Source organism: Geospiza fortis, unplaced genomic scaffold (assembly GCF_000277835.1).
Source record: "Geospiza fortis unplaced genomic scaffold, GeoFor_1.0 scaffold212, whole genome shotgun sequence".
NCBI classification, from domain to species: domain Eukaryota; kingdom Metazoa; phylum Chordata; class Aves; order Passeriformes; family Thraupidae; genus Geospiza; species Geospiza fortis.
Window position 1 is genome coordinate 89491 of NW_005054644.1, and position 27885 is coordinate 117375.

The 27885-nt window shown below is 39.9% G+C and overlaps 1 protein-coding gene across 1 annotated transcript; it reads left to right on the forward strand.

The window, feature by feature from the left end:
• Positions 1-27885, forward strand: GEMIN8 (gem nuclear organelle associated protein 8). The gene is made up of 4 exons (XM_005430506.3): positions 1-87; positions 3620-3659; positions 6447-6912; positions 25787-27885. The coding sequence occupies exons 2-4, from the start codon at positions 3657-3659 to the stop codon at positions 26035-26037; spliced, it is 720 nt and encodes a 239-aa protein (XP_005430563.3). The 5' UTR covers positions 1-87; positions 3620-3656; the 3' UTR covers positions 26038-27885.

Genomic DNA, 27885 nt, shown 5'->3' on the forward strand with positions numbered 1-27885 from the left:
TTTGCGTTATGCTAATTTGTTTCCCTTCTATTCACAGGAGTTGCTGCTGTTGTTTTAAGGACATTGATGTGAACATCATAGTGATAGGTGGGTCTTCATAACATTCCTGTTGGGATGAGAAGGAGCTGTAACTGTATCCTAAGTGCTGCACAAGTCTTGTATTTACAGCCATTGGCAAACCAGAATGCAGGGTACAGTGTTGGGAATTTTTACCTCTTCTTTTGAAGAGAAACAACTTTTGCTGCCAGCTGTCCCAGCAATCACAAGCTTGTGTCTCTACGTGACTGTAACTAGGGCACTTCGGTATTAAAGTTAACGTCACAGCAATGCGCAGCATTAATCTGAAGCACAGAATGTCAGACCTTTCCCTTTTCTGGTGGTAATTCTGTATCAGAAGTATAAAATGAAATAGTGTTCATTGGAAGATGCACGCTATTGATGTTGTTGTGTTCACTTTTTTTTTTAGCTAAGGTGAGTTCAAAATACACAGCACAAAATTATGTTCAATCCCTTAAACTCGTGAAACTTACTGCCAGGGGATTTATTGGAAACACCTGTTATTCGTGGGGGTTTTGACTTAAAATGCCAAAACCAGTTTGGGGATTAAAAAAAAAAAGTGTCTGAACTTGCTGAAATCAGGAGAAATGTACCTGGAAAAGTAATTCCTTTATGTTAGCGTCACATTTTACTGAGTATCTCCTACTAACTCCTACTGAGTATCTCCTACTATTGCCAGAAACAATACTGAGTTAGGGCAGCTCTGGCCTGACTGAAGACAGTTTTCACAGCAGGGACAAAAGCAGCAGTGGGCAGAGGGGCTGGTCAGCTCTCTGTTGTTAGGGTCATTTCCAATTCAAATGTAGTTGGCTTTTTCATGAAAGCTTTGTAAAAATGTGTTTTGTTGAAACCTGCTGAATTTATTGAAATTCCACCTTCCTTTAATAACATACTATGTTTTTACCATAATATCGTGCAATAGGTTAGTTAAACTTGTGTCGATGGACATTGTGAATAGTGGAGCCCTCACTGATCCTGCACTGGGCTTGGAGTTGTTTCTGTTTCCTTCATGTGACCACACTTTATCCAACACACCCCTAGTCCCAGAGTGGGATTTACTTATCAAGTTATAAACCCCAGTGCATTGAATTGAGTCTAAGGTATGACAGGCATTGTCTCAATTTCTATTGACTCCAAGGGAATTAAATGCTGTCGTTGCTTTGATGGGATTTATTTATTTTCTCTAATGCTCACCTGCCTCAAGCTGGTAAGGGGGACAGACGTTTTGATGAAAGGGAGTACATCCCTGGTTCATTGTCAGTAGAGAAATATTTTAAAACTGGGACAAGAAAGTAGAAAAAATGTCCATCATTAATGATCAGTATAAGCAAACAAATCTCTTTCCCATTTTAAATTGTACATTTGGTCATGAGTTTCATATATTCGATGGTTACAGATTTCATTTTTTTAAAGTATAAATTATAGAAGTAGAGCTATTACATTTATTTTTTCTGCTGCTTGTCATGTTTCATATTTGATGTAGTTTGTTTTGGAAGAGTAATTCAACTGAAAATAAAACAAACTCACTTTTTAATTTAGTTTCCTCGCTTGCAGCATTTTTATGCTCTGCTTTATATTTGTAGTCTAATGTTTCATAAATAATTTATGAAAATAATTAAAGTTTCTATGTTTGGCAAAACAGGTTTTTCATATTTGGTAAACTAATGCAGTTGGATGGTTTTGCCAGGGTTTTTCCCCTCCTTCCCTTTCAGAAAGTATAGGTACATGTTTTGTGTTAATAATAAAGTATCAGACTTTACCAATTACTGCTTTAAAAAATTATTTACATTGAGATCAATCATGATTTCTGTTTATTCTGAAACTGTTTCAAAGAAATTTTTGTCATGTAGGAATTAGAGTGAACATGAAAATTAAACACACCTACTTTTCTGAAAATGAAGGAATTGGATATCATGGGCTTAGGTTTTTAAGTATGAGAAAAAGACTTTATGACAACCTTTACAGCATCCAGATGTATCTGGGAAAGATATATATGGGGAAGAGACAAAAAGTATATGTGTACATCATGAGAGTGGAGATGAAAGTTCTGAAGAAGGCGATGGTTGTAATGAGACATATGAAATGCACAGAAGGGTGGACAGCAATCTTGTATATGTGCATGAGTTTTGGGTGTTACAAGTCACTACGGTGTTTTGCAGTGATCTCAGTGCTGGGTTTCCTTCTTCCTCCAAGCAGGCAGGAGAGAATCCAGCATGCTTTAGTTGCCTAATGCCTGAATCTGCAGCCTTTGTTGGCATGAGTTGTTCCATCAACTGCAGTGGGACTGCTCCTGTATGCAGAGCTTCTTGCAGACACGGGGTTATGGTGTTACCAGGGGTTTATGGCTTTGAGCTTAGTATGGGCTTTGGACACATCCAAAAGGATAATCATTTGCTTTTGTAGTTGCTGCATGATTTGCATTTTGCTTAGCCATTCCATTCTCCTTTCATGCAGTATGGCTAGTCTTAAGTGACAAAAAATTGCTCTTTAATGAGTATTGTTAAATATGAAGCAGAACACAACTGTACTGTATTCATATGCATTTTGAAAAACCCTGGCTTTATCCTGGTATGAATCTACAGCGGTTTTAAGTGCTGTTTTGGCTATATTCCCCTGTTTCTGGGAATAGCATTTGACCATATCTTAAGAGTAGCAATAGGTAGTTTAGTGTATTTCTTTTACCTTTCACTAGCACCTAAAATAAAGTTCAGGGTGAAAATGTCAGGAGAAATATGTGAATGAGGCAGCTAACCTATTAGTGTAATAAAATAATTGTCAGATAAGAGGAGATTAAGAATATTTCTCAGTGATATCTACTGATAAACCGCCATGGATATGTTGGTGTTTATATATCCTGCCTGGTGGTTGTAGAACTCTTGTTCTCCCTTTCTACCCTCACAACCATTTTTCCCTTTTTTATTTTTTTCCTGTCCGGTTGCCCCTCTTCCGTATGCCTTTTCCTCACATTTAAAAATTGTGGTTGCAACTTGAACTGACCTGTGTTTTCTTCATGGGAGGCAGGATCAGATGCTGGAGGGAGAAAAAAAAAGAGAAGTAAAGAGAAAGAAGGGACAGTATGTGGTCAAAAGTCCACCACAGGTTGAACAGAAACCTCACTGTATGAGTGGAATCAGGATGGGTTTAATCATTTTATGGCAGTTTTATAGAAGTTCCTATGCAGACACAGCTAAAAAGTGAGAACAATTTGTTTCCTTTAAGTTTATGGTTTTTGTTTGGCATGAATTTGGAGAATAAAGGTTGGGGAGGCATGAAAAAGGAGAAGAGCAATGGGAGAAATGTTCAGTTCCAGCATTTCAGGCTGCATTTTGTAGAAGGCTCTATTTTAACTTTCTTACTGTAGTGGAGAATTTTAAGGAGTGGGATTTTTACTGCTGCTAATCAAAATCTATCAGTAAGAGACTTCAACTTGCCCCAACAGAGAGGAGATACTTAACAGCTGTAGGTCATAGTACTCAAATATAACAAAAAATGTATTCAATGCCTGTGACCACCTTAATGCATATATTTTTATGAATTACAAAGCTACTCTTTTCTTTTCTAGCTCACCTTGATCATCAGTGGAACAAACTCCACAGGAGATGGTAAGAGGTCTTCACAGGTTTCTATGGAGTAGCTTAGTCACATTTTATATATAAAATGCATATAAATACTTTCATTGAACTGTGAGTGCAGACATGTAAAAATTAGATGTAAAAGTCACTAAATTGCTTTGAAAATAGAATTCAGATTACAACAATGAGTGATTTGTCTACTCCTGGGAAGACTCTAGAGAAATAACAGGAGAATAACAGAGGGCTCTGATCATTTGCCTTGGATTTATAGCTTTTGTTTCCTTGAGGAAATCTCTTATTTCCATTTATTCCACAGCTGAAAAAGCACAGACACAGAATTAAATGAGACTAAAAGTGTTCCTTTCCCTTTTCCACCCAAATGTAAAACATTTCTGTAATTTCTTTTTTAACAGATGTATTTTTAAAATTCAAATGTAAGGAGGTTTTCAAGGGTCGCTTTCAACAAAAAAACCCTCACAAAAAGTAGTTGGACAAGCACCAGCATCACAGTTCTGTCTGTATGAACTGGCTTTTTGTCTTCTTTTCCCCAAAATTAACAACTGGAGCTAGTCAGCCAGACAAATCAACCAACTTGATTTCCAGAGCTTTCAGTAAAGTCATCAAGTTCCTTTATAGAAACATTTTATAAGAACTGGAGATAATTTTTGAGCTTTAAAAGAATATATTGTCTTTTTTGCAGATATATAGAATGTAGGAGATACCTGCTTTTGTCAAGCGTTATGGTCTTTCAAAACTGGATTTTAAAGTACATTAATATTTAAGGAAATGACAGTCAAAATGTCTTAAAAGTAACTTGTTAATGTATCAGGTTTGATACTAGGACATTCTCATGTGTCTGCTGAAGGATGAGGAGTCAGTATGACATTCTTAAGCAAAGGGAAACAGTAAATAAAGCATTGTTCATCCTAGCTGTTAGGTAGTTGGATGATTAAGTATGAAGAAATTCCATATGGAAGGCAGATGCTTTCCTTCTGCCCACTCATCTTGGGAATGCTGCATTTTGGGAGCTCCAAATGCATGGTCTTGTAGCAGTGCAGTGTTAGACCAAGAGGAGAATAGCAATGAAATTTCATCTCCATTAATTCTTTCTTTTCAGGAAAGATACATTGTCTGCACTTTTAAATCACATAGCTGAGCTACACAGCCCTTCGCAAATAGGCCACAGTTTTTGATCAGGAATACCTTAAGGGATGCAAATTTGCGGTGGTTTTTTTATGTACTCTGTTAGCTGAAGATATTTTGTTTCTGAGAGCGCTTAGGAATGACCTAAAAAAGATACAGCATTGATCTCTTTTGGAATAATAGGCTAAATTTTCCAGAAAGAAAGGCAGCATGAGAGTTGAAATTTTTATTCCAAACTCACTAGCATTTGCTTTATTGTCTTAGAACCAGAAAGTGAAAACAAATGTAAGTAAACTAAGTGAACCTCTCTGGATAGTGTTACATGCAAAGTATTTTTTAGGTTTGAGTTTTCTGTTTTTGCCTTGGGATTTCTTTTCCCCACAGAATCATTTTTTTAAAGGGACCAAATAGTGCCAGGGCAGATCAAGAAAACACTTTTAAGATTTTTGTCCTGTATGTCCTTAAAAGGAAAAAAAAAGGAAAAGAAACCACCTTAATAAAGGACTGTAAATGTCACATTCATCTCTGAAAACATCAGCTAGTTTTGCCATAGTTTTGGATGTTTGCCAGAACATAGCTTAATTAAAATTTTCCTATTTAAAGTAGTGTTTTACTCCAGATAAAGTATTTTCTATGGAAATTAAGACATGAGGGAAAGGGAGAAAATATTTGCTATTTAGTTTACTTGTTCTAGGCTCTAGTCTACTTTATAGCTTTGTGTTTTTAAGATCCTCTATTCTGCTTTTTGAGAGTAGGATGAGGTGGGAGATGAAGTGACTTGTATGAAGGCAGCTTAAGGCTACAGGGGCTGTGGGGCTTTGTAGTTACTGGTGCAATCTGAACAGCATGAAACTTCTTTAATGAAAACTAAGATTAGCTGGAAGACAGGAGAAGGTGTGTTACACGATGTTTCTTTCTATAGAACTGTTTTTCTCTGTACTTTATCAGTGGCACCTTATTGCCTCTTTTCGTGGTTTGGTTGGTGATGGATACAAAAGGGAGATTTACTGGCAGCTTGCATTTGGCTAAATACAGTCTTGTTTTTGATTGTGGCCATGGTGGAAATACAAACTTTGCTGTTTTGACCTTTTCTGAGAAACTTTGGCAGGCAGATGGAGGAAATACATTACTGGAGGAAATATGTTACTGTTAAAATGAATGCATTTGTTTAATGCAGAGGAGTCTTAATCTCTTGTGTTTTCTGTCTGTGGAGTTGGAAATTAGGTATAGGGTGTAATATCTACACCTTGGAATTACTCAATTCTTTAAACTCATGTGAGTGTCTAAGGAATTGTGGATTATATCTATACGGCATATTTCCTAAAAAAGACTCTTTCTTATTGTAGTAGCATGAACACTTGGAAAATACCTTCTGGACACTACAACTTGTCTGTTTCTAGTTCTTTAGTTGTAGTTGATGCCAAAGGAGTCTCTTGTAGGAGTAATGAGGTGTGGTGCAAGTGCACTGTGCTCATATATGTTGTTTTTCAAATCTCTGTGTTCTATCATAGCTAAAGGATAACTAAAGATTAAAAGGCAGCATTGTGCTTGCATTTAGTTGCTCCCATCATTTCTCTCTCTCTTTATACTTCTTTTTGGGGGGGGAGCATTAGTACTGTGGTGTGTGGTTGATTGATTGTGTTCTTTCCCTCTCCTCGTGTGCTCTGGCCGCAGGAGGACACGGAGCCGTGGTACTCTCACAAGGTGTACGCCAGGTACTGGAGGCACTATGACTCAGCCATGCGCTGGATGCACAGGCACCAGAAAGCCTACAGGAGAGCCGTGGAGTCCTTTTACTGCCTGCCATGGCATCCCTGGCATCCTGCTGCAGCCTCTCCAAGCAGCCACTACTCAGATTGGCATGGGAATGATCTCCCACATATCCAAAACTATTCTTCCAGCTACAGACCAGATGTCAGAGTTCCATGTCACGAGGGAGCTCAGCAGTACGCAGGTGCCTACCAGGACAGGGAGGATGCTGATGAGGACTCCGAAATGGAAGAGGATACTGAAATGGAGTCTGAAATGGAGGAAGACTCTGAGTCTGAAGGAGAGATAGAATATGACTTGAGTAACATGGAGATCACAGAGGAGCTTCGTCAGTTTTTTGCAGAGACAGAGAGGCACCGAGAAGAGCTGCGTAAGTCCATGCTTGTTCTGTGTTACTGGAATTATTGCCAATATAACCGGATGGGACATGCCTAGGCTTGTCTGGCCCTTGCTGCTTGACCAAAGGTGGCAGCCGTGGTGGTTTCGCCTCAGAGACACCTTTGGCTAGCTGGATGCTGCAGCTGGGCGCTTGGGACAAGTCCAGGCATGGAGGAGCTCAGGTTTACCTCTGGTGGAGAAGCTTTAAGGTGAGTGAAGGAAAAGGAGTCGGGTTCTGCTGGAGGGTTTCGATCCAGAGCTTTATTCCTGGCACACAGGCCTCCAAATCCCATAACAAACTTCCCAGAACCTCCCAAACTGTGTGGTTGTTGTCCCTTTTAACACCGGGGAGAGGGGGAGGGAAGGGGTAGGGATCCCACCAACCAGGTAAGGGGTGGGAAATTTTAGAGGACAAACGACACCTGGATGGCCCAATGTCCCCCAGGGCTGAAAGGCATCTTTTGAACGGTGCCAGTCACTCAATGCCAGGACTGACAGACAGCACTCAGCAGGGGCAAGGGAGGGGGAGGGAGAGGTAGCTGGCAGACCTGGGGAAGGAACCAGGATAACTGAGACAAGCTATGGCATCTCACCACAACGTGTGTTTTGTGGTATTTGGTGGCCATAACGTTGAGTGCTCCATGGCTTCAACATTTATAGGTTTTGTAAGAATTCACAGAAATAGGCACTGCAAGTGAGCAGGCCAGCTGACTGAAATAGGTAGAACTGATGGGTACACTTAAGTACCACTCATTAGAAATAAGTTTCAGAAAATGTTTGGGAGTTTTTGGTGAGAGAGAGAGAAAAAAAATACGACTGCAAAGAGGAGAATAACACTTTTGTCCAGAAGACAGTAATTAATCTTCAGTGCTGAGGAAAAAAGCTCCAGAATTTTAATGGTTAAATCTAGTTAATGTGCTGTGTGTCTGAGGGGGGAACCCACAGGAAATGCTTGAATACATCACTGAACTGTAGAATAACTCTCAATGTATTTTATAACACGGAGCAGCCATTTTGTTTGTTATTCTTTGGCTAACCTGGCAGTAAAATATCATTACCCTTTTCTCCCCCCTGCATCCTCTTCATTCTGTACTATACCACAAGTTTCTCTTTGTTGAGCATCTTAATCTGGACCCAAGTCCTTTGATAAGGAATGTAAGTCTTAAGATTTTTCTCAGGTCTTGATCCTCAGAGGTATTGGTCATTTTGTTTCTGTGAAATCCTTAAAAGAGTAAAGGATTATTCAGTACTTTATTGATACTTTACTCATATACAGTTGCAGAAAAATTTATCTGTTTTAAGAAAGCAGAATAATAAAAATAACTTTTCTCGCATTACTCCAGTAGAAAATGTGTAATGAAGTTTAGTAGAAGTTTTGCTGCTTCTCTGAAAGAGAGAACATTCTAAAAACGTATAATAAAGGCAATGATTGAAAGGGAAAGAAAAAGTATTTTAAATTCTTTGATCAGCAGGTATCAGAGGGTGAGCTGATAGCTCAACTTCACACTTCTCATCAATGCGATGCAGAGTTGATCTAGTTAGCAGAGGAAAGTGCGTTAAGGAGTTCTATGGTAGTGCCTCATATGAATGCCTTTCTCATTGTGCTTTTGCAGAATCAGCTTGGTGTTCTCTGTTGAAATGTTCCTTTGATGTGATACGTGGTGCTTTAAGACACTGGGCTGCTTCTGGGAATGCAGAACATTTTCTTTGGATTTTTTTTACCAGTATGATTAGTGGTATTTAAAGGTGTGTGAGTGATTAAAGGTGTTATCCTGGAAATTGGGAAATCAGGACTTAGAGATGTTCTCTGTTGCAAATGTCCTGTATGACCTTGGTGTAGCTATTTAGTCTCTTCCTGACCCCTCACTGGCTGTGCTTGCTAAAAATATGATTTGTTCTTTATGATGAGCAGGTGGATTGGGAAGAAGTTTGTGACTCAGAATACAGATTTTACTTTTGTTCCATCCACCACAGGAGTACTCAGAGCCTTTTGGAATGATTTGGTCTCTGCTCTGTGCTGTGTAGTAACCTAGTTCTGGATGGGTGCAACTCCATGTGCTTCAGTGGCACTGCTGCAGGTCTTCATGCAAATTCAAGCAGGCTCTGGTCTTTCACTGCTGCATGCTTCAGTTTCTTTAGTAGCTTCCCTGATAAAGTGAGGATAGTGCTGAGTAAGCATCAATAATTCCTCAAAGCATGAAAAAGTAAACAAGTACTTGACATTAATGAAATTTAAAAGTGACATAGAAATCTGGGGTGAATGGTGCTTTCTAAATGCTGATTTTGTGAGTAATTGAAAACGCAGTATGATCTTGTTTGTGGTGCACCTTTTCTTGCATGGTGAGGGAAAAGGAAAATAGAAGAAATTTTTTATTCTGTTAAAGTTTCTCGAAAGAAGAAGCATAAGCAGCAGGAGGAGGGGAAAATCATTGTTTCTTTAATGATTTGGAAGTGAGCTGGTATGGAGACCGTGTTGCAGGCAGTAGTACTCGACTTTAAGAGGTAGTTTTATTAATTTTCCTGATTGCTGTTTATGAACAAAATTAAATTTAGAGGTTCATTAAGCTGTGATCCATAATGATGCTATATCATGTTATATCTTTCATAATGTTTAACAGTTGACATTCTGTATTGGTGCTTGAGAAGATTGAGATAATGCATCCGCAAAAGAAACCCTCAGTTACTTGAGTATTTTCTCCTTAATGACTTTTCCTTTTAATCCCAAACTGCATGTCCTTAGGAGCAGATTTATAGAGAAATTTGGGTAGCATTAACCTCAGTAATGCCTGAAATTTACACCTCCACTTCTGAAAGAGACATTTGTAAGGGTGAGGCAAGAGTTTTACATAGCTTTTAAAGCGAATGAGATTGTTTGGGTGTGCCACAGTAGAATACCAATAGAGACCTTGACAATCAGTTAAAGTAAAAGGCAGTCGTTAGGGAACATTAAGGGGAAGGCTGTGTCTCAGGTTTTCTTCCTCTGGCATCAGTAAGGGGCTCCGGGTGGAATTCACAGCCTCTGACCCCTGCACCTTGATATTCATTTGTCTGGGAGAAGATACACAGCTCGCAGCTCGCTCCTCTAAAGGCAGAGTTTGCAAGAGTTAGATACGCGCTCATGGGCAGCTTAATGAGGTGGGAGTCACAAGGGAGCAGAGCATCAATGGGGCAAACAGGAACGCGAATTCGGAACGTAAGGAAGGGGATACCAGTCTCTGTGAAGTATGACCTCCATTAGTTTGGTGGTTTTCTACCTGTCCAAAGTTAGGAAATACTACACAGTATTAATGTATCTATTTTGAACACGTGTAGTGAGTCTTGATTTTTCATGTGAGATACAGCTGGTTCCCACACCTGATCCATAGATGTCTCATAGGCATGTAGAAGGATAACCAAATAGATTAAAAGGAATCCTACCTGATGTCAGTCTCTTCACTTGTAACGCCTGATCTAGAGCCTGCTGGACATAAATGATCACAGACATCAGAGGATAAGATCTTGCAAACTTTAACTGTGAAAGACTTAAATAGGCCTGAGGTAGGTGGGAATGAGGTGATTCAATCTTGGAGGTCTTTTCCAACCTTAATGATTCTATCATTCTGTGGCTCTGTGAAAGGCATTTGAGCCTAGATGGTGGCATACAAGCCTTAATGCTAATTGCAAAGAGAAAAGCTCCACAGATATGAAAGATGTTGTGTCAGACTAGCCAAAGAAGAAAACTTAAATTTTATTTCATTTCTTTGTAGCTGCCACAAACTTGAAGAACAAGCAGATTTTTCTAACCTCTGTAGGATTTTTGGTTTTGTTTTCTCAGTGGGCATTTGCAGTGATTGGCTGACTTGCAAAGTAAGGGCTTTGAAACTGGCAAACTTGCTGCATGGTTTAACACTTCTGCAATGATGCAGTTCACAACCAACCTCTTTTAAAACAGTCTTTTTTTTTTTGTCTTTGAAGTCACATCAATTTCTTACTAGTTTTTGTATTTGTATCATGTGTTGTAGTCAATTTCATGTTCCTGGAATGCCCAGAAGTAATTATGAGTAAATTTTGGCTGAGGCTGTATGAACTCAGACATACTAATACACTACCAACTTATCTCATGTTTTAGATAAATGGCATTCAGTTAAAACCCTTACAGACAGTTTTAATTCCTCTTCATTTATTTCTTGATATGCAATCATAATTATATAGTGATTCTCTTTTTTAGAGGGTTGTCTTGTCAGGCTAGTCTGTTGTTCTGGTTCTTCATGTAGCTGGTGATCCAAACATTCTGTGCATCTTGGGAATGTTTATGGTTGCATTTAAGTTTTCCCTCTGGCAGTTGAAAAGCATGAAGTTGTTCTCCTGGGTTACCATACCTGTCAGACCTAGGTATGGTAGCAGATTCTTCAGGCATCCTAGATGTAAAGGATAGAATGCAGTAAGTTGCCTTTTTAGATTTGCAAGAATTAAAAGGGCAAAAATCAAGAAAGGAAGGTCCACAGCCCTAACAGTTCTGTAAATTGACTAATTGCACATATTTATTACACTTTTAAATTTAGCCTTTGAAACATGTAGTTTGTCCTTATACAATTTTCCTTGTTTCCTTTCTCATATAAGAGAAAATCACTGCTAAAATTGAGTCAGTACAGCATTGCAAGTACATTGAGAACCATAAGTAGTAGTTAACAGGACACAGACAGAATCCTTTATTTAATAGCAAAGAAAAGCAAGGGAAAGTACCATCATGTCAGTTCGTTACCAGAGGATAATAGTCTATCATTTGTTAATGCTCTAACTAGTTTTTTCCATCAAAGCCTCTGTTCCTATTGCCCACACATAGCCTCCAGCTTTTCCCAAAAATAATGTCTGAACTTAAATTCTTTTTATGCTAGATGGAAAATATTTTTTTTAGAAATGAACGGAAATGGTGAATGAAGATGTTTGTTTCAAAACTGCAATCTGCAGACTTTTCCCCTCAGGTTTCTTTTTCTCTGAAAGATGGTAGTTGCCACTGTCTCTTCTGTGAAGAGGAAGTAATGGAATTTTCCATGTTTTGTAACTTGTTTGAATCGTACCAGATCCATGAAGCTTTTGGTTTTGTTTAAAGCCTGCGTGCCTCTAGGAAAAGAGACTTTGATTCAGGGTTTTTGCCACCATGTTTTCCTTCTTTCCTTCATTTTTGGTAATTGCTTTTGCCTGGTTTTTATCTGCCTTTTTCATCATAAGACTGTCGCTCAAATTCTTGGAACTACAGACTCCCCACTGTTTCTTTTTCTTTCTTCTTCACTATCCTAAACTGTCCAAGCAGTGTGGATGGTGAATTTATAAATATCTGCTCAACTTCCCTGCCTTTAACAGCCTTTGTTGACAAACTTTTTGACAAACCAAAAAAGGCTTGTTTGGCATGAACTTCAGCCACAGTCTGCAGAGGCTGAGATGCTGAAGCTTCTGAGAAATGCCTGTGAAATAAGAGTGCTCTCTGCAATATGTGTGGGTGCTTGAGAGATGCTTCTGAAACATGTTGTTTTGTGAACTGAAGAAGAAATGTGAAAGTTACTCTTGTACCACATCTCTGATCCTGATGGTTGAACCTCTTGCTGTGTAGCAGCAGAATCTTCTCAAGTGCACACACAGTGTCCAGCAGAGGCTGTTATTCAGTACTGGAAGCCAACAATTGAGAAAATGCCCCTTACCAGAGAAACAAGGAAAAGTGCCACAATTTTCACTGCTTTAATATTGGAAACTAATCTCTACTTGCAAAATTAGAGAGTCTGGAGAGCAAGAGTTGAGCAGAGTTTTACATCTGTTTCATGACAGACAAGGTTGTCTTTATACAAAGCATATCAATTTGTAAAATGTTGTCAAGAAAATGTCCTTGGGTCCTATGCTAAAGACAGAATTTGAGATTAAGAGAATGTGTATCTTTGCTCTGTGAACCTATGGCTTGCTGCTGCTAGAAGTAATGGAAGAGAGACACTGGAAAGCTCAAGGTACTGCTGAGGAAACTGAGTTGTGTGCTCTGGACAGTTGCAGAGGAGTTAATACATGTACCTAGAAATTATATATAAAGTCTTTCTAATGTGTATGTGCCTTAGGCTGAGTCTGTTTGACAGTGTTGGCAACCCCTGAAAGTACACAAGAGCAAGGCCAGGCTTCTTGTTTTCTGCTAAGGGATGCCCCAGGCTTCAGCTCCTAGGTGGCATCTGGGGCTTCTATGGACCTGGCTCCCATGGGTGCAGCCTAGATAGCTGGGTGGAGCTGGGACCTGGAATGCCAGTTCCCTGAATGCCAATGGCTGCATTGGTCTTAGTTTTTTTCTAAGCATGCTGTGGAGTGCTGGTATTTGAGTTACAGCAGGTTTGTAGCTGGGAGTGTGGGAAAATAAGCTTATGTGGTTCAGTGTGACTGTAGTGTAGATACTGCTTTAAGAGGAATGTCAAGATGTTGAACACCTCTACTTCCTCTTAAATTTGATGGAAATGAAGAATGCTGTCTTAATATGAACATATATATTAAACTTCAGAAACCTGTGTTTGAAGTTGTCATCCTTTATTTGTCTGCCTGATGTGTTCCTGTTATTGTAGTGAGACAGTACATACACTAGGGGGCTTGTTGAGAGGTTCAGCTTATTCATCTTTATAAGGGGTTTTGAGGACCTCAGCAGGAGGAAAGCAAAAGCCTCAAATGCTAGAATAATGAATAACCTGATCTAAGTGTTCTTTATAGACCTTTTGTTTAACAGTTAACTTAGATGTCATCCCTGTGACCAAAATGCATCTTATTGACAACACCTTTGCTGAACAAACACAGAATTTAAGCGACTCTTGCTCCCAGGAAGCTATTATCCCTAAGTTATTCTTGACTCAGTAAGAGAAGTCTGGTAATCTTGTATTGTTGCTTCCCTGGTAAATCCGTAATGCAGTAAAATTCCTTCTGATTTGTCTTGTCTTGAGGATACATAAATAAAAACAGGAGAGACAGGTCATTGCTTCCCTCAGCAGCTTTGTACCTCAGCATCTGAGATCCATTTGATACCTGTTTTTAGTAGTTACTGGTTACTTCACAAGAATCCCTGGTCAGTACCTTGCTCTGATGGATCAGCCACTGGAACTTTCTCTTTACAAAGAAAATACATGTGGTAATTCAGTTTTAGATCATGCAGAGTGTCAGCGCCTGTTTTGTGTCCATGAGGTTTCCAATGACTGAAGGTACTGCTGTGACACACTTGGGCTCTGCAAAGAACTGACAGGTGGGCCCCAGGGCTGAAGCCACGTGGGCAGCAAGGAATACTTCCCCAATCTTGTTCCTTTCCGAATGCTGTTATGGAAGATTGCTTCATATGGGAACAGTTTGGTGTGGGATGATGCAGACACTACTTACAGTCAGAACTGGTGCTGGTAATTTTTTGAAGGCAGGTTTGCCTGCTTGGTTATTCCATTAGCATCTGCAGCTGCTCTGAGTGGCTCCTCTAGTCTCCTCTTCATTCTTTGTCCTTGCAGGGAAGGCTGTTAAAGCAGCTGCAGCTGCTGTGGAAAAGAGCAGGTGAGACCATGCTGACAGACACAGCTCTAGGGAGAAGTGTCATAAAAGCATCTCTGTGCTAATCACTCAGCTTGGGCAGTCTGTTTTCACAGTTGATGCACTTTTCCCTTTTCCCTAAAATTCCTTGATCCTTGGTTCCATCTGGGTGCCACATGCAGCATTTCTGGATCTCTAAATGATCTTAGGGAAGAGCTGTGTCTCAGTTCTCTGCTGATAAATCTGAATTCATCTGCCTTTAGTATGGCACTTTCATCCGTGTAAGTGGACAGTGACACTGTGGATTATGAAGTATTTTCTAACCCAAGCTATTTTGGTATCCACTGAGGGAGCTTTTGTTGTAGAAAGAATGTTTAAAGTTTCAGGGTGTCCAGCACTGGAGTAATAGTGAAAAGCAAATGCCAGAGAGCAAGGTAGAAATGGATGTAATGATGATGTCCTCTTTCTACACTCATGATGTACAAAATCTGCTCAGAAGCTGCAACAGAGCATGGCAGCAAAATACCTCGAGTGTAACACATTTTAGGTCTCTCTGTTATAAAGCAGATCCCCTATACAGGCAGATTCACTTGGAGACAGGTAATTTACTCTGGCCAATTTTAGTGGGGTGTTGTTAGTGCCAAGACTTCAGAGGCACCATTTGCTTTTCAGCATCTCTCACTGTGCCTCACTTTTATCAGAAGCATCCAGATGGAGTTCACATCCTTGGTCATTAGGGAAATGTGGGTGCTGGCATGGCAGAAACTGCCAGTTCAGAGACTTCCATCTGCCTGGGTCTTTTCAAAACTCATTTCCGTGGATGCTAAAAATCAAGTGAGAGAGGCAGGGAGTTTGTTAGGCCACCCATCTCAGACTTGGGTGGCCTGTACAGACTTCCATCACAGCCTTGGGTGTGCCAGTAGTGACTAGATCCACAAAAGCTTTCAGCATAGGTAGAATTCAGAAACAAATACCCACATAATAGTCTTTGTCTTCCACATGCCTGCCAGGAAGAAAAAAGCTAGTCATTTATACCCAAAGGATAATGCATCTTAAACCCTAAGGATACAAGGGAACATTGTCCTTCTTGTCTTTTCCAGTGACAGGGTTGAGCACCTATGCCACTTTGTGATGTCATCTGCTGTGAAGCTCATTCCAAACAATCTAGAACACCTCTTGCTCTAGGAATTCGTGTCCATTTTCTGTTTATTTAGACCTTCAGTACAAGGGTGATAGCACTTCCCTGTTGCTCAGAGAAATAGAGAAAGTTGATATAGCAACATACTGAAACACTTGTGCTGTAACCCTGTGGAGTACCCAGTACAGAGCAATCCAGCTGTTCATCATGTTACAGTTACTACAATTGTTGCTGGCCTCCAGAGTAGCCAAAGCTATTTATGTGACTATCGAAATTTCCCACAATATTTTCAAGGACACATGTCTGAATTTGTCAGATCACTGCTCTGGTACACTGAAATCATGCAGGTAAATTTAAAAAATAAAGGCTAAATACTAAATGGATATTTTTACTGAAATACGTAATGCGGGTGTTACACCATTGAGTGTTATTGTTCACATTTAGCTGGATAAGAATCTCCTGGGTTTGATTTCATTTGTAGTTGCTGAAGTGATTGTTGCTCTAAAAGTCAGCTCTGTGTTCACAGAAGTTGTAGAAAGGAATGTAGGTCTCCAAAGAGTGTGCTGGGCCTCAGGTTTTCTGTGGTTGTTCAAATGCTGAAACTAATGCTGCTGTTCTCACTTTGTACAAGCCTTGCAGAATACCTTGATTTCTAGAAGGTCTGCAGTTTGTGATGTGGTTGCTGAACAGAGTGTTGGCAGAATCACTCTAAAATTCATCGGTTGTCATTTCCTTGGGATTTTTGGCCACTGATAAATGTAGAAGTGTCCAGACTGTGAAGATTGCATCATGTACAACATGCTGATGGAGGAGGTGTTGAGGTGGTAGATTGCAGAGCAGCTGGCTGGCTTTGGAGAAGCATCTGCATTTTTTGTATCTCCATTTCTCACTAGGTGATGCTGGTGACATGAAGACATTTGTATTCTCTGCTTTTGCATCCTTCCCTTGGCATTAGGTACTGACCTCTGTCATGAGCAGGCTGTCAGACTGGGGCTTTTAGTCTGGTGGCTCTCCTTGTGTAAAGTCTTCATCAAGTCACTGAACTACTTAATGTAGGAATTATCCCCTTGAAGTGACAGAGAGGAGACAGAAAGCTCCCAAGTGCTAAGAAGTACAACTTAACTTTCTGACAAGTGGGATGCCAGCTGTCTCTCTTTAAAAAGAGTGCTCAGATTTGTGCTCCAGCACCAAATCCTGGAACTACTTTTGAAGTCAAACATCCCCATTTTGTGGAAGGTACTATAGATTCACATCTGCAGGTTTCTTCTGGCATATGTCCCCAATGTTTTTTGTTGTGTTTTTAATACTGGGCATAGCAGTTACTGTCATGAGTTCAAGTATATTTCATTTAATTTACTAGAGTGCTGAAGTGAGCAATGAGAAATTCAGAAGGTCAGAGAACTTATATTTCCAAAGTTACCCTTCAACCCTTCCTTCCAAAAACTGTGATATGTTTCACCAACTCCTTTAGTTTGACCCTTTTTCCAGATGTCTCTTTCCAAATGCTTGGTCAGGCAGCACACGTTGTTTACTAGCAGCATGGAGAAAATGCATATTTACTTGCTGAAATTAATTTTCTCTGGATTAGACCTTGTTATTTAATTCTGCGTGTCTGTGGTAATACTGAATTTTGGATCTGCCAGTTAACTGGAAGGTCAATTCATAGCCTGACTATACTTCCTCCCAGAAAATCAGCAACAAATATGGCTGCAGGTTGTTCTCCAAAATGTTTTTCAAGTGTTTTTGATAAAGTAGCTCTCTCATATCAAGCAATATAAACCAAACTTGAATTCAGCACTGTAGTGTGTCTGGAGTCAAGAAAGAAATTTCAGTGTGAAGTTCAAATGAGTGAGTTTGATCTAGAAGACTGACACAGGCTATTTCCTTTCTTTTTTTCCTCAAAGTACCAAACTCAGTATTATTTAGCTGTCTAGCGGCTCAGTGCATTGTGAAACACGTTCTTCCAAGAGCATGTGTTTAATTTCCATTCAGGGCACACATTAAAAACTATTGTGAAACTCATGTTTCTTCTGTGTTCTGGTTTGCTTTTAAAGTAGCACTTTTAAATTTTAACATTTCCTTGTTCAGTCTCCTCAGACTGTGCCATAAATGTATGTGAAGACATAGTTATATATAGATTTAGGTAATCCTTCTGTTTACTCTAGCAGTATTGTCTTTGTCTGGTGTCAGCACTGTTGCCATCAGTGACAGATTGGAGTTGTTTTGGGGGATGGGAGTGCAGAGTCAGCTGGTCTGTATTTAATCTTCTTGAAGTAGACTTGATCCTTACTAGAGGCAGCTGCCAGTGCCTGATCCTGTTCTAATTTCTTAGCAGTGGTCGTTCAGCAACTTCCTAGCAGTTTGATTGTGTCACATGGCACCAGGGTACAGACACCTTGGTGCCTCAGGTGTGCTGCAGATCCCTTACTGCACAGGGCTCACCTCTGAGTTTTCTCCTCTTCATCAGCAAATCCCTGCTTGTGAATTACATTTAGAGCAATCAAATTCTAGAGCAGGCTTTCACTTGAGATTCCATTGACTCGGTGATTGTTTCATATTCATGAGGTTTAATTGTTTCAGTGCATTTTCTGGTTGGACTAAAAATACTCCTTTTTAGGGGTTTTATTGTGGAAGGTAATAGAAGAAAATAAAGGTGATTTGATGTTTAGCTGGGCAGTAACCAGTGTAGCCTAGTGCTAATGTAAACATGGGCATGAAGGCTTTTATTGTTTCTGTGTAGGATCCTTGGCAGTTTGTTTTGGAGACCACAGAACAATCCTTGGTTTTTAATCTTATTCCTAAAATAAAAACCGGCTTCTTTATTCTCCAGTTAGCTGTATAACTTTGTGCCAGTTGCTTAACCCAAATAACAAAATAATAAGGGATAATTAATTCTTTAAAGTATTAGATTAATTTTACAGATTATTTACAGTGAAGCATGTGGTTAATTAACGTGACAGTGACACATACCATTAAGTACCAAACCTGAAAGTGGAGCACCTTAGGTCTAATCTTACTTCCTTGGTTTCTATTCATTTTTATTTCAAAGGTAATTTTTCTCCATTTTCTGTCTTGCTAAGTAGTTTTGCCCTGTTTCTACAGAGCTGTCCTCTTCAAGCTGTTAGAAAAATTGGATTACAGTGAAAGAAGGTATTGGAGTGTGTCAGATGTGCAAAATCTGTTTGCTGTCTGTTTAGACAGCCTGTTGCAACTGTGTCTGAGTGCACTCTCTTACCTGAGATTATTTCCTGCTCTTAGCAATAGGTTTCAGTTGGGCTGTGCTTCAATAAACACATCTTGGTGCCAAAGCCAGGCTAAGCAATTCTTCTTCCTAGACATTCCCTCCTGCTCTGGTGTTTCCAGGGCACTGAACTGTTCTAGAACTAAATATAATGTGTTGAAGTTTTGTTTGTTTGGGGGAGTTGTTTGTTTTTTTGTAGGATTCTTTGTGTTGCCCCTTACACAATTGTAGCATGAGGGACCTGGGAGCTGGAGCACACATCTAAGGAGGAAGAGCAGAAATTGCATAAGCTGGTTTTATAGCTGAGGAAGGAAAAATGTCCATGGACCCATGGTTTCAGGCTGCCACAGGCTTGCCAAGGAATCACATCTGCTCTTACTTCAAAGCCTTTAAGGGAACGTTTTCCTTTTTCTTGAGAATATTGCATTGCTTGTAGATATATGTGATGAAATAGTTCATTTCTTTTAACTCATTCTTTCCTCAACTAGCAAATGGAAATTTTGGTTTTAATATCCTCAGGATTTTTGGTAGTTCTTTTTCATGATTGTCATGACTGGTAACTGAAAGCTTAACATTGCAGGCAATAACTCCCACCAAAAGTAATTTTTATTCTGAATTAGTGTTTTCCAGTCAGCTACAGCATTTGATTTTTCTGTATTGGTGAGAATGCTTGCATAGTAAGATAGGGCCTAACTGTCCTTGAAGATCAGACTTCTCCTAAAAATGGGAATGGGGAAAGTTATCTGGTGTCATGGGGAATTCCTTTGTCACATCTTTTGAAGCACAAAGTTTTAAATTTAGGAAGTTTTAAAAGAAGTCTATTTTCCCCAAGACAGCTTACAGCTAGAACAGGGCTGTACATTCTCCTATAAAATCATCATTGTCTTTCAGTATGTTTCCACAATTTCTGTAAGTTACTTAGTGTTCCATAGTAACCTGCCAGCAAGCAGGACCACGCTGGTTTTAGCAACCAAGAATATTTTATCTTTACAGATGTGGGGGTAAGTCACAATTGTTTGTATCTTGAGACTCCCACTGATGGAAACTTGTTCTGCAAAACTTTGCACTTGATAAAGAGTTGTACTTGAGATTCCAGCCCGGTGGAAATCCAGAGCTCTGCAGAAATTAAACTCCTTGAATATCCTGTGTACAAATTTAAATCCCTATTTTGGTAGAATTCCTTGAGGCAAAGATTTTGATTTTCCCCATGTTACGCCCAGTTCATGCAAGTATGGGTACAATAAAATGGTCTCATACTATCACATCAAAAAAAAACCTCTCTTATGTAGTTTTATGGTGAAGGTATTTATCTTTTCTAGGAAGATGAAGAAGCTGGCATTTTGCATGGAGAAACCTGTGTGGGCAGAACACTTAAAGCAGATAGGCCCGTGGGAAGTGGCATTCAAAGACAGAACTAGGAGTTTCTAGTCAGTAGAAATGGGTAGTGGTTTTAACTGTTAGTGTGGGCTGCACAAGATCAGCTCAGGTAGCATTTAAGATGAAAAGCTCACTAAGAGCACACACAGCAGTAGCAGAAAATAATTAATCATTTCAAATAAGCAGACAACTATGTGAACACACAGTCTGAAATCATGGAAAATTAAAAACACACCAAGACTGGAGAAAGTGCAATATATCCTTGAAAAATAATGTACTAACTAAGCAAGCAGCTGAAAGTCAGTAATGGCATTTAACACTTGTGGGGAGCAAGCTCTTGGTCTCTTACCACACCTACCATTGTGTGAGGCAGCACATGGCAGGCTGCTGAGTGTGGGCACCTACAGACCTGTGGGGAAGAATGTCTGTATAAGAAATGTTGTCAGATGGAATTATTATCACTGGCTGCAAGAGGGTTGGATGTATAAATACCAAGAGCTAAAAATGGTACAAGAGACCACACAATGCTGGGTATGAATCTTTCATTTAAAATCTGACATAGATAATTACCCTCCCTACTTCTATCTCCTTTTAATGTTGCAAAGTCTCTCCATGGAGACTTCTTCCTAAATAAGGGGATTTATTTGGGTTTTGGTTTTGAGGTTGTTTCTTTTCCTTGGTTTGTTTAGCTTGGTTTTTGTGGGTTTTTTTTTTTTTCTTTTAATAAGAAGAGGATAAGTTCTGGACAGGAATTTTTTTATTATTACTACTTAAGCTTCTCAAAGGATATTACAAAGAAAGAAATGTAAAGTGGATCAAACTTACAAAAAGTGTGAGACATTTTCCCTTTTATAGAATAAGAGAAACAAAGCCTCTGAGTTTCTAAGGACCTAGGGGGAAAATAGCTTATGTCTTAGGTCACAGTCTTGCTGAAAAGTAAGTAAGAGGTATTTGTGTGCATATGAAGGCCCAAATGCAGTGAATGGCTAATACAGTAGTTAGTATACTCTTCTGGCAGTTCCAGAGCATGGAGGTAGTTGTCTGTATTTGTTCACTTTTCTTTTCAACTAGTACACACCTGATTAAAAGTCATTCATAAAAAGGGGAGAAAGTGGTGAAGGGAGAAACAGTAATCTGAAACTTTCTTTCATACGGCCTAGAATTACTAATGATGGCCCAGGAGTGTAGCATGAGTTAGGTAGATGTGCTGGTTTTGGCTGGGGTAGAATTTATTTCCTTCACATGACTGGTTTGGGGCAGTGTTTTGAATCTACACTCAACACAGGGTTGATAATATAGAAATGTTTTTGTTATTGCTAAGCAGGGCTTACACACAGCCAAGGCCTTTTCTGCTTTTCCTGCTGCCATGGTGGTGAGGACCTTGGTGGTGAATGGGAGACTGGGAGGAGACACAGCCAGGACAGGTGACCCAGCTGACCAAAGGGATATTCCAGACTATCTGACATCATGCTCAGTATATAAAGTGGGGGGAAGAAGAAGGAAAGGGGGGACATTCGGAGTGATGACGTTTGTCTTCCCAAGTCACGGTTATGTGTGATGGAGCCCTGCTCTCATGTACATGGCTGAACACCTGCCTGCCACGTGAAAAAACCCCAGAAGAAAACCAGAGGGGAGCTGCCACCAGTGCTGCCTCAGCTCTCTGCCTGCAAGAGTGAAAGAGCAAGAGCCACAGGCAAGAGAGAGCTCTGCCTGCACAACCCCGACTTCAAAATGGCCAGAACCTGCTGGCCCCAAGGCTTCATTTCCAGATCTAGCATCTTAAAGAGGCACTTCCCATTCTGGGCACAGATAGATACAGAATGCAAGAACCTTTTGGGTAACCCAGGACACTGGGTGCATGACAGAGCTGGACTTCTTTTCTTTGTGGTTAAAGAATTCTATTTACTGTGTTTAGAAAAAGATGCCCCAACTGGTTTTGGCCAGGTAACGATGACTTCCCAGCAGAGCTGAACTTGGTAGGAATAAGTTAATTTTGAAGAGAGCTTCAAGAGAGAGAAAAAACATCTTTGGAAAGAAATGGAACTGACCAACTGCGAAAACGTCAGCAATGCTTTTCCTTTGTGCGGGAGCCATCCACCACTGCAGCTGCCTGCCTTGTCAACGTTTGCAAAATACTGTTCCTTGATTGGGGGAGGCTTGCCAGTAGTTGAAGATGAATGCTGTAACAGAAAGCATGTTTATTTTAGTCTGTGTGAAGTAGAAGGAGGAACTACTTAGAATTGTGTAAAAATTACTTGTTTTACATTTATAACTTGGCAGCCCAATGACTTGAGAATTTGGAATGTGAAACTGATCTGAGAGTGAGCTGGGGACTTTGTTGCTGCAGACTGAGAATTAATATTTTGATAAGCCATGCTATCTGCTTCATGGATGAGTATGTGTTGCTTGCTTCAGAGAAATCCTGGTTGTCTCCATAGGCTTGTGGTTATAGACAGCTTATAATTTTGTTTGTGTTTCCATTGTCAGATTCTAGTTGTCAGCTTTTTGATGAAGAGGTAGTTGCAAATTTAGCTCAAGTTGTACTGCTTTGTATTGTTTTTAAACTAAACTCTGAGGTAATGGATAGAGCCCAGACTGCTGGAAATTACAGCACTTCAACTTCCCAGCCCTTGCCCCACCAAAGAAAGTTTAGTGTGCATCTCAACAGAACAATACTTTCTCTGTTATCTATTCCTTATGTCTATTTTTGGAAATATTGTTTTTGGAAAAGCAGTAGTTTACATGCCCATTTGGTTTCATAACTTGATTCCTTGATAGTCTATAAAAGCAAATAATGCTGCCTACTGTGAGGGTGGTGAAACACTGGAACAGGTTGCCCAGAGAAGCTGTGGATGTCCCATCCCTGGCAGTGCTCAAGGCCAGACTGGATGGGGCTCTGAGCAACTTGATCTGGTGAACACTGTCCCTTCCTGTGGCAGGGGGGTTGGAATCAGATGATTTTTAAGGTCCCTTGTAGCCCAAGCCATTCTATGACTCTGGATTTTGTTCCAGTGGTATGTCTGCACAGATAACTGATTTGAAACTGCAATGTATTCCACACAGCTGCAGTGGTATTACCAGCAACAGCTGTCATGTTCTGTGCTCAAATCCAGCCTTTGGTGCAAAAAACTGTGGGTCCTTATAGCACATTTCTGTCCTGAGCCTCTGCCTGGATTCTAGACCTGATTTATGTGTCTAAAACTCTGTAATACAATCACTCAGGAACTTTTTTAACCAGTAGCTGTGGAATAGCAGAAGTAAAGTTAGAAAGTTACAGGCACCATATCTAATTAGTGTAAAGTAAAATACTCCAGACATACATCAGGTAATTCTGAGAATGGAATTTAAACTGGTATTATTATTTTGATTGTTACAATTAGGATCTACAGATTTATTAACTACTCTGTGTTGAGAAATGGAGATTGATGCACACTAAACTGTAATCCACTCATCCATCATGAAGCTTCTGCTAGAGATCCATTTAATTTCCAAACAGAAGAATTCATTATCTATCTCCAGAGCAAATTCTTTTTCTCAAGGATCAGCGTGTGCAGTGAGCTATCAGACAGCATTCTACAGCAAACAAGCAAGGAAGCAGCTGTCTCTAGCATGCAGCTATGAAACTAAAGAATTAAAAATTTCCATGGGCAATACACAAGTACAAGGAATTATCTAGTGTCCTAAGATTGAGTTAAAAAATATGGGTCCAATTCATTGCCTTACCAGTTTTGCTCTGTAATTTACAGTGAGAAACATTGGTTTGCCAGCGTGGTCTTGTTTGGTTTTATCTGTCTAAAACTATTCAATGTAATGTGGATGAAGTTTGTGCTTAAAAGCGTGCTGTGTAGTTGTGGGCAGCGTGGTGTCCCAGGAAGTTGGTTTCAGTGGGGTGCAGGGTATAGCCTGGTGCTATACCGTGCTGAGCTCTCTGTAGACAGTGTTAGTTTCTTTAATTCAGACCTTCTGGTTAAAATGGCCCAACACCAAATAAATCTGATTCTTCCAGAAACACATATGGACTCTAATGTATATTTCCTTGTGAATTCTGGCAGTGCAGCCTAATGCAGGGGTGTGCCCTTAAAGCAAAATCACAGAAATGGCTTTCTGGAATAGATGGCTAATAACTCCACAAGGCCTTCTATGACCAATACAAATGGTGTTTCAAATGACAGGACAAAAGCTTTCTGTGTCTGTCAGACAAACAGATCCCAGAATTGAAGTTTCTGATCATATTGTTTAAAATATCTGTTTTCTGTGAGTGCCGTTCAGGGGATAATTCCTTTAGGAAGGCTGACAGTCAGTTGGCTGCTCCGTTCAGTACTTTCCAGTATAAAAATAAACTGCAGATGTTTGACACACAAATGTCAGGATATTTAATTTTGGGTTAGGGTTTGCAGATGTCATGTGTGTTGTGGAAGCTAAATCTCTGTGTTAGGGTGAAAGAGAAGTACATGGCACCAAATGCTGAGAAGCATGTCTTGTGTGTGACCAATGCATCCTGACCTGTGGACACTCTGTCATTTTTGATGTTTAAAAAATCCCATCTGCTGTCATTAGTAGTGAATTGTGCCTGTTACACCGTTTTGAGGATGCTCATTTGTTTTTGAGGAGTTCAGCTGCTGGGTGATTTTCTCTCTCTTGTAGAAATGCTCCCATAACAGGGGAGTTTTGTGTAGCACTTTGATGTTTTAACTGTACAAAGAATTGTTTCTTTCATCAGAACAGTACCCAGGAAGCAGAAGTAAATTTGGACATGCACAACCAAGTTCTTGCTTCCAGTGAGGCTTACCACAGCATTTTTGTTGACGGATTGATCCAAATGTTTCACCTCTTGAATTGTTTTAAATCCTCTTTAATAAAAAGACCTGATGCATGCTTTATGTTGGTGGTGTTTTGTTTGTTTTCAAAGCAATAGAGTAAGGCTGCCAGCTTTGAACTTTGCAAGTCTTGAGAAATGGCTGAGTTTGGACAGTTTATCTAAGCACGATGCTTACAGCTGTGTTTCATTGAATGCACTTAGTGGCTGACATGACAGACCCATTTGTTCATTTTCACAGAGTAGTAACTGATTACATTTTCTCTTGGCTATCATTCAGCTAAAGTTGCATTGTCCTGTGCATTGTTTCCTTTCTCAGCTGCTAAGTCATTATTTTGGAAACAACTCTCCTTTTTGTTTGACTTTTTTGGTATGGGGAGTGGTTTGGGATTTTTTGGTTGGGTTATTTCTGTTTTCTTGGGAGGGAGAGGGGGGTTGTGTTTTGGGTGTTTGTTGTTTTGTTGTTTGAGTTTTTTTCAGGGCCATGTGTGTTTTGGGGAGAAATGGAGTAATGTTGATTTTTGCTTAGTAGTACTAATACAGAGGTTTCCTACACATTTAGGATTCAGTTCTGGGATCTTCTTCATTTCTCCCCATTTATTCCAGCCTGGCTTTATCATGGTATTTAGTAGGAATTTCTTTATGCAAAATGAGTGCAGCTGCATCCTAGAACATGTGGATTTTTTCCTTTTAGACCCAGCTAAAATATGAATATATAATATTTTTAAAGTAAAAACAAAACATGATTGGTTGACAGCCCAGTAATTTACATCTCTTATGGTTTATTTGTCCAGGGAGGCAGCAGCAGCTGGAAGCTGAGGACCCCTACGTGGAGGCTGATCAGGACCTGCACAGGAGGGTGGAGCGTTCTGTGGAGCCGCCCACAGAAAGACCTGGGGAGAGGCGCATGGCAGAAATGAAGAAGCTGTATGGTGCTGAAGCTGCCAAAATCCAGGCAATGGAGGCTGCCATGCAGCTTATCTTTGATAGGAACTGTGACAAAAAGCAGCCCAAATACTGGCCCATTATTCCCCTTAATCTGTGAGTACCTGCGCTGTGCTCTGACGTGGCAGATTAATCACACCAGAAATAAGTAAGGGATAAATCACACCAGTGCTACAGGGTCAGGTGCCTCAGGTTGGACTGCTGAAAGAACAAACTGCAAGTTTTGGTTTTGGGCTTTGAGGGAGAGTCTGGCAAGGACAGTATGTATTTCTTTGGCCTTTTTTTCTTTTACGATGTCTGTCAGTGATGTTCACAGTCCATTCAACCCACATACAGTTGTCAAGTAGTAATAGGAGGGACAGGAATATCAAACCTGTCTAAAATTCAATCATTTGATACCCACTTGCCTTGACCACACATGCAAGAAACATAACAACATCCGTACCCAGTGAACTGGGAAAACTTAAAGCAATGCAGAGAAGAAAAAGACTTTATGAATTGTCTGCTCTTCCTGTTTAGGAATTTGAGTGATCCCATTTTCTAGTCTTATTTAACATAGTAGTATTAGGATCTTGTTTCACACACTGTAGCTTGAAGTGTTATGTCTGCTAATCTTGGATTTTTTTGAGAATCAGGAGCCCACTGGCCAAGATACAACTTATCAAATTACCATAGCCCAGACATTGGAATTCTTTTTCAAAGGTTTATAATAAAGCAGGAAGTTTTTCTTCCAGACTGATACTTGTCTGGCAGGAGTTTGACTCTAAAGCAACATTATATAGAAAAATGTTTTAATGAAGGGGTGGGAGGACTGGGCAGAAGCCTGATGTGGTCCTGTCTGTTAGAGATGTGTTTAGCAGAAGGGAAACTTAAGAGGACACAGTGCTATTGGAGCCAGTGCCTACAGTAATTTTTGCCTTTCTAATAAAAAGTAGCAATGGGCTTGAAGACTTGAAGCTTTAAAGAGGGCTTATTAGAGTGATAGACTATATCTGACCAGTGTTTACAGAGCTGTGGAAGCCAGGTAGCCCTGTGGGCTGTATGTCTATTTTAGGTGCAGGTTTCCAATGGCCAAGTGCATAGGACATGCACAAAATTTAAATATAAGCAAGTAGATGTGTTTTCATCCATCTGCACAGAGATGTGCCTCTGTGTGTGCTCATCCATCTGAACTAGCCGTTTTGGTTCTGCTTCTGTCACTCTTTACTTTGGGCCAGTTGTGTTTGCCCCACACTGAGTGAGGCACACTGGTGGTTTGTGTAAATGAGGCTGAACCGGCCCCTTAAAACCTGTGGCTCCTTAGAAAATGGTGCCCTGAATGCTTAAAAGGACTCTCTGTGAAGCTCTGCTGATAAATATCATTGTTGATTGAAGGGCAGTAGTTTGTGACATTGCTGCATTTCCATGCCAGGGCAAAGGAATCGTCTGCTGGTTCCATAGTGACACACACATCTGCCTTCCTGGCAACAGAGGAAGGTTACAAGTAAAATTTTAACTTCAGTTCATGCTGATTGAGTGTTCAGAGTTTCTCTGTTCATGCTGAGTGTCCAGAGTTTTTTTGTGGCATGTATAGTTTGTAATACACTCAGCAGTTGCTGTGCCCTCTGCAGCAGCCAGCTGCAACAAAACAAATCTGCAGTGCAGTTTAGAATATCTTTGCTTTCAGTAGTAGTTACTGTTTTTTCAAAGCAGAATTTCCATGTCAGTTCCACATCTTTCACAGATGAAGTTAAACTGAACACTGAAATTAAAAAGCCTCCAGTTTCCAAGACTTACTTCTGGTGTGATTAATCTGAAAAACTTCAGTGAGACAGGAGAGAGAAACAGATTATTAACAGTTCTGCATTTATTGCCACTCTTGTTTTTGGCGAGTTTTGTCAAAAATTCACTGTTTTGTTTGGGTTTCCTTCCTTTGACCAAATAAATTTTCTTCTTAACACCTTGTAAA

Coding starts and splice junctions, on each gene's coding strand:
- GEMIN8 (XM_005430506.3), top strand. Junction 6,913..25,786: donor GAGGCACCGAGAAGAGCTGC/GTAAGTCCATGC, acceptor TTATTTGTCCAG/GGAGGCAGCAGCAGCTGGAA.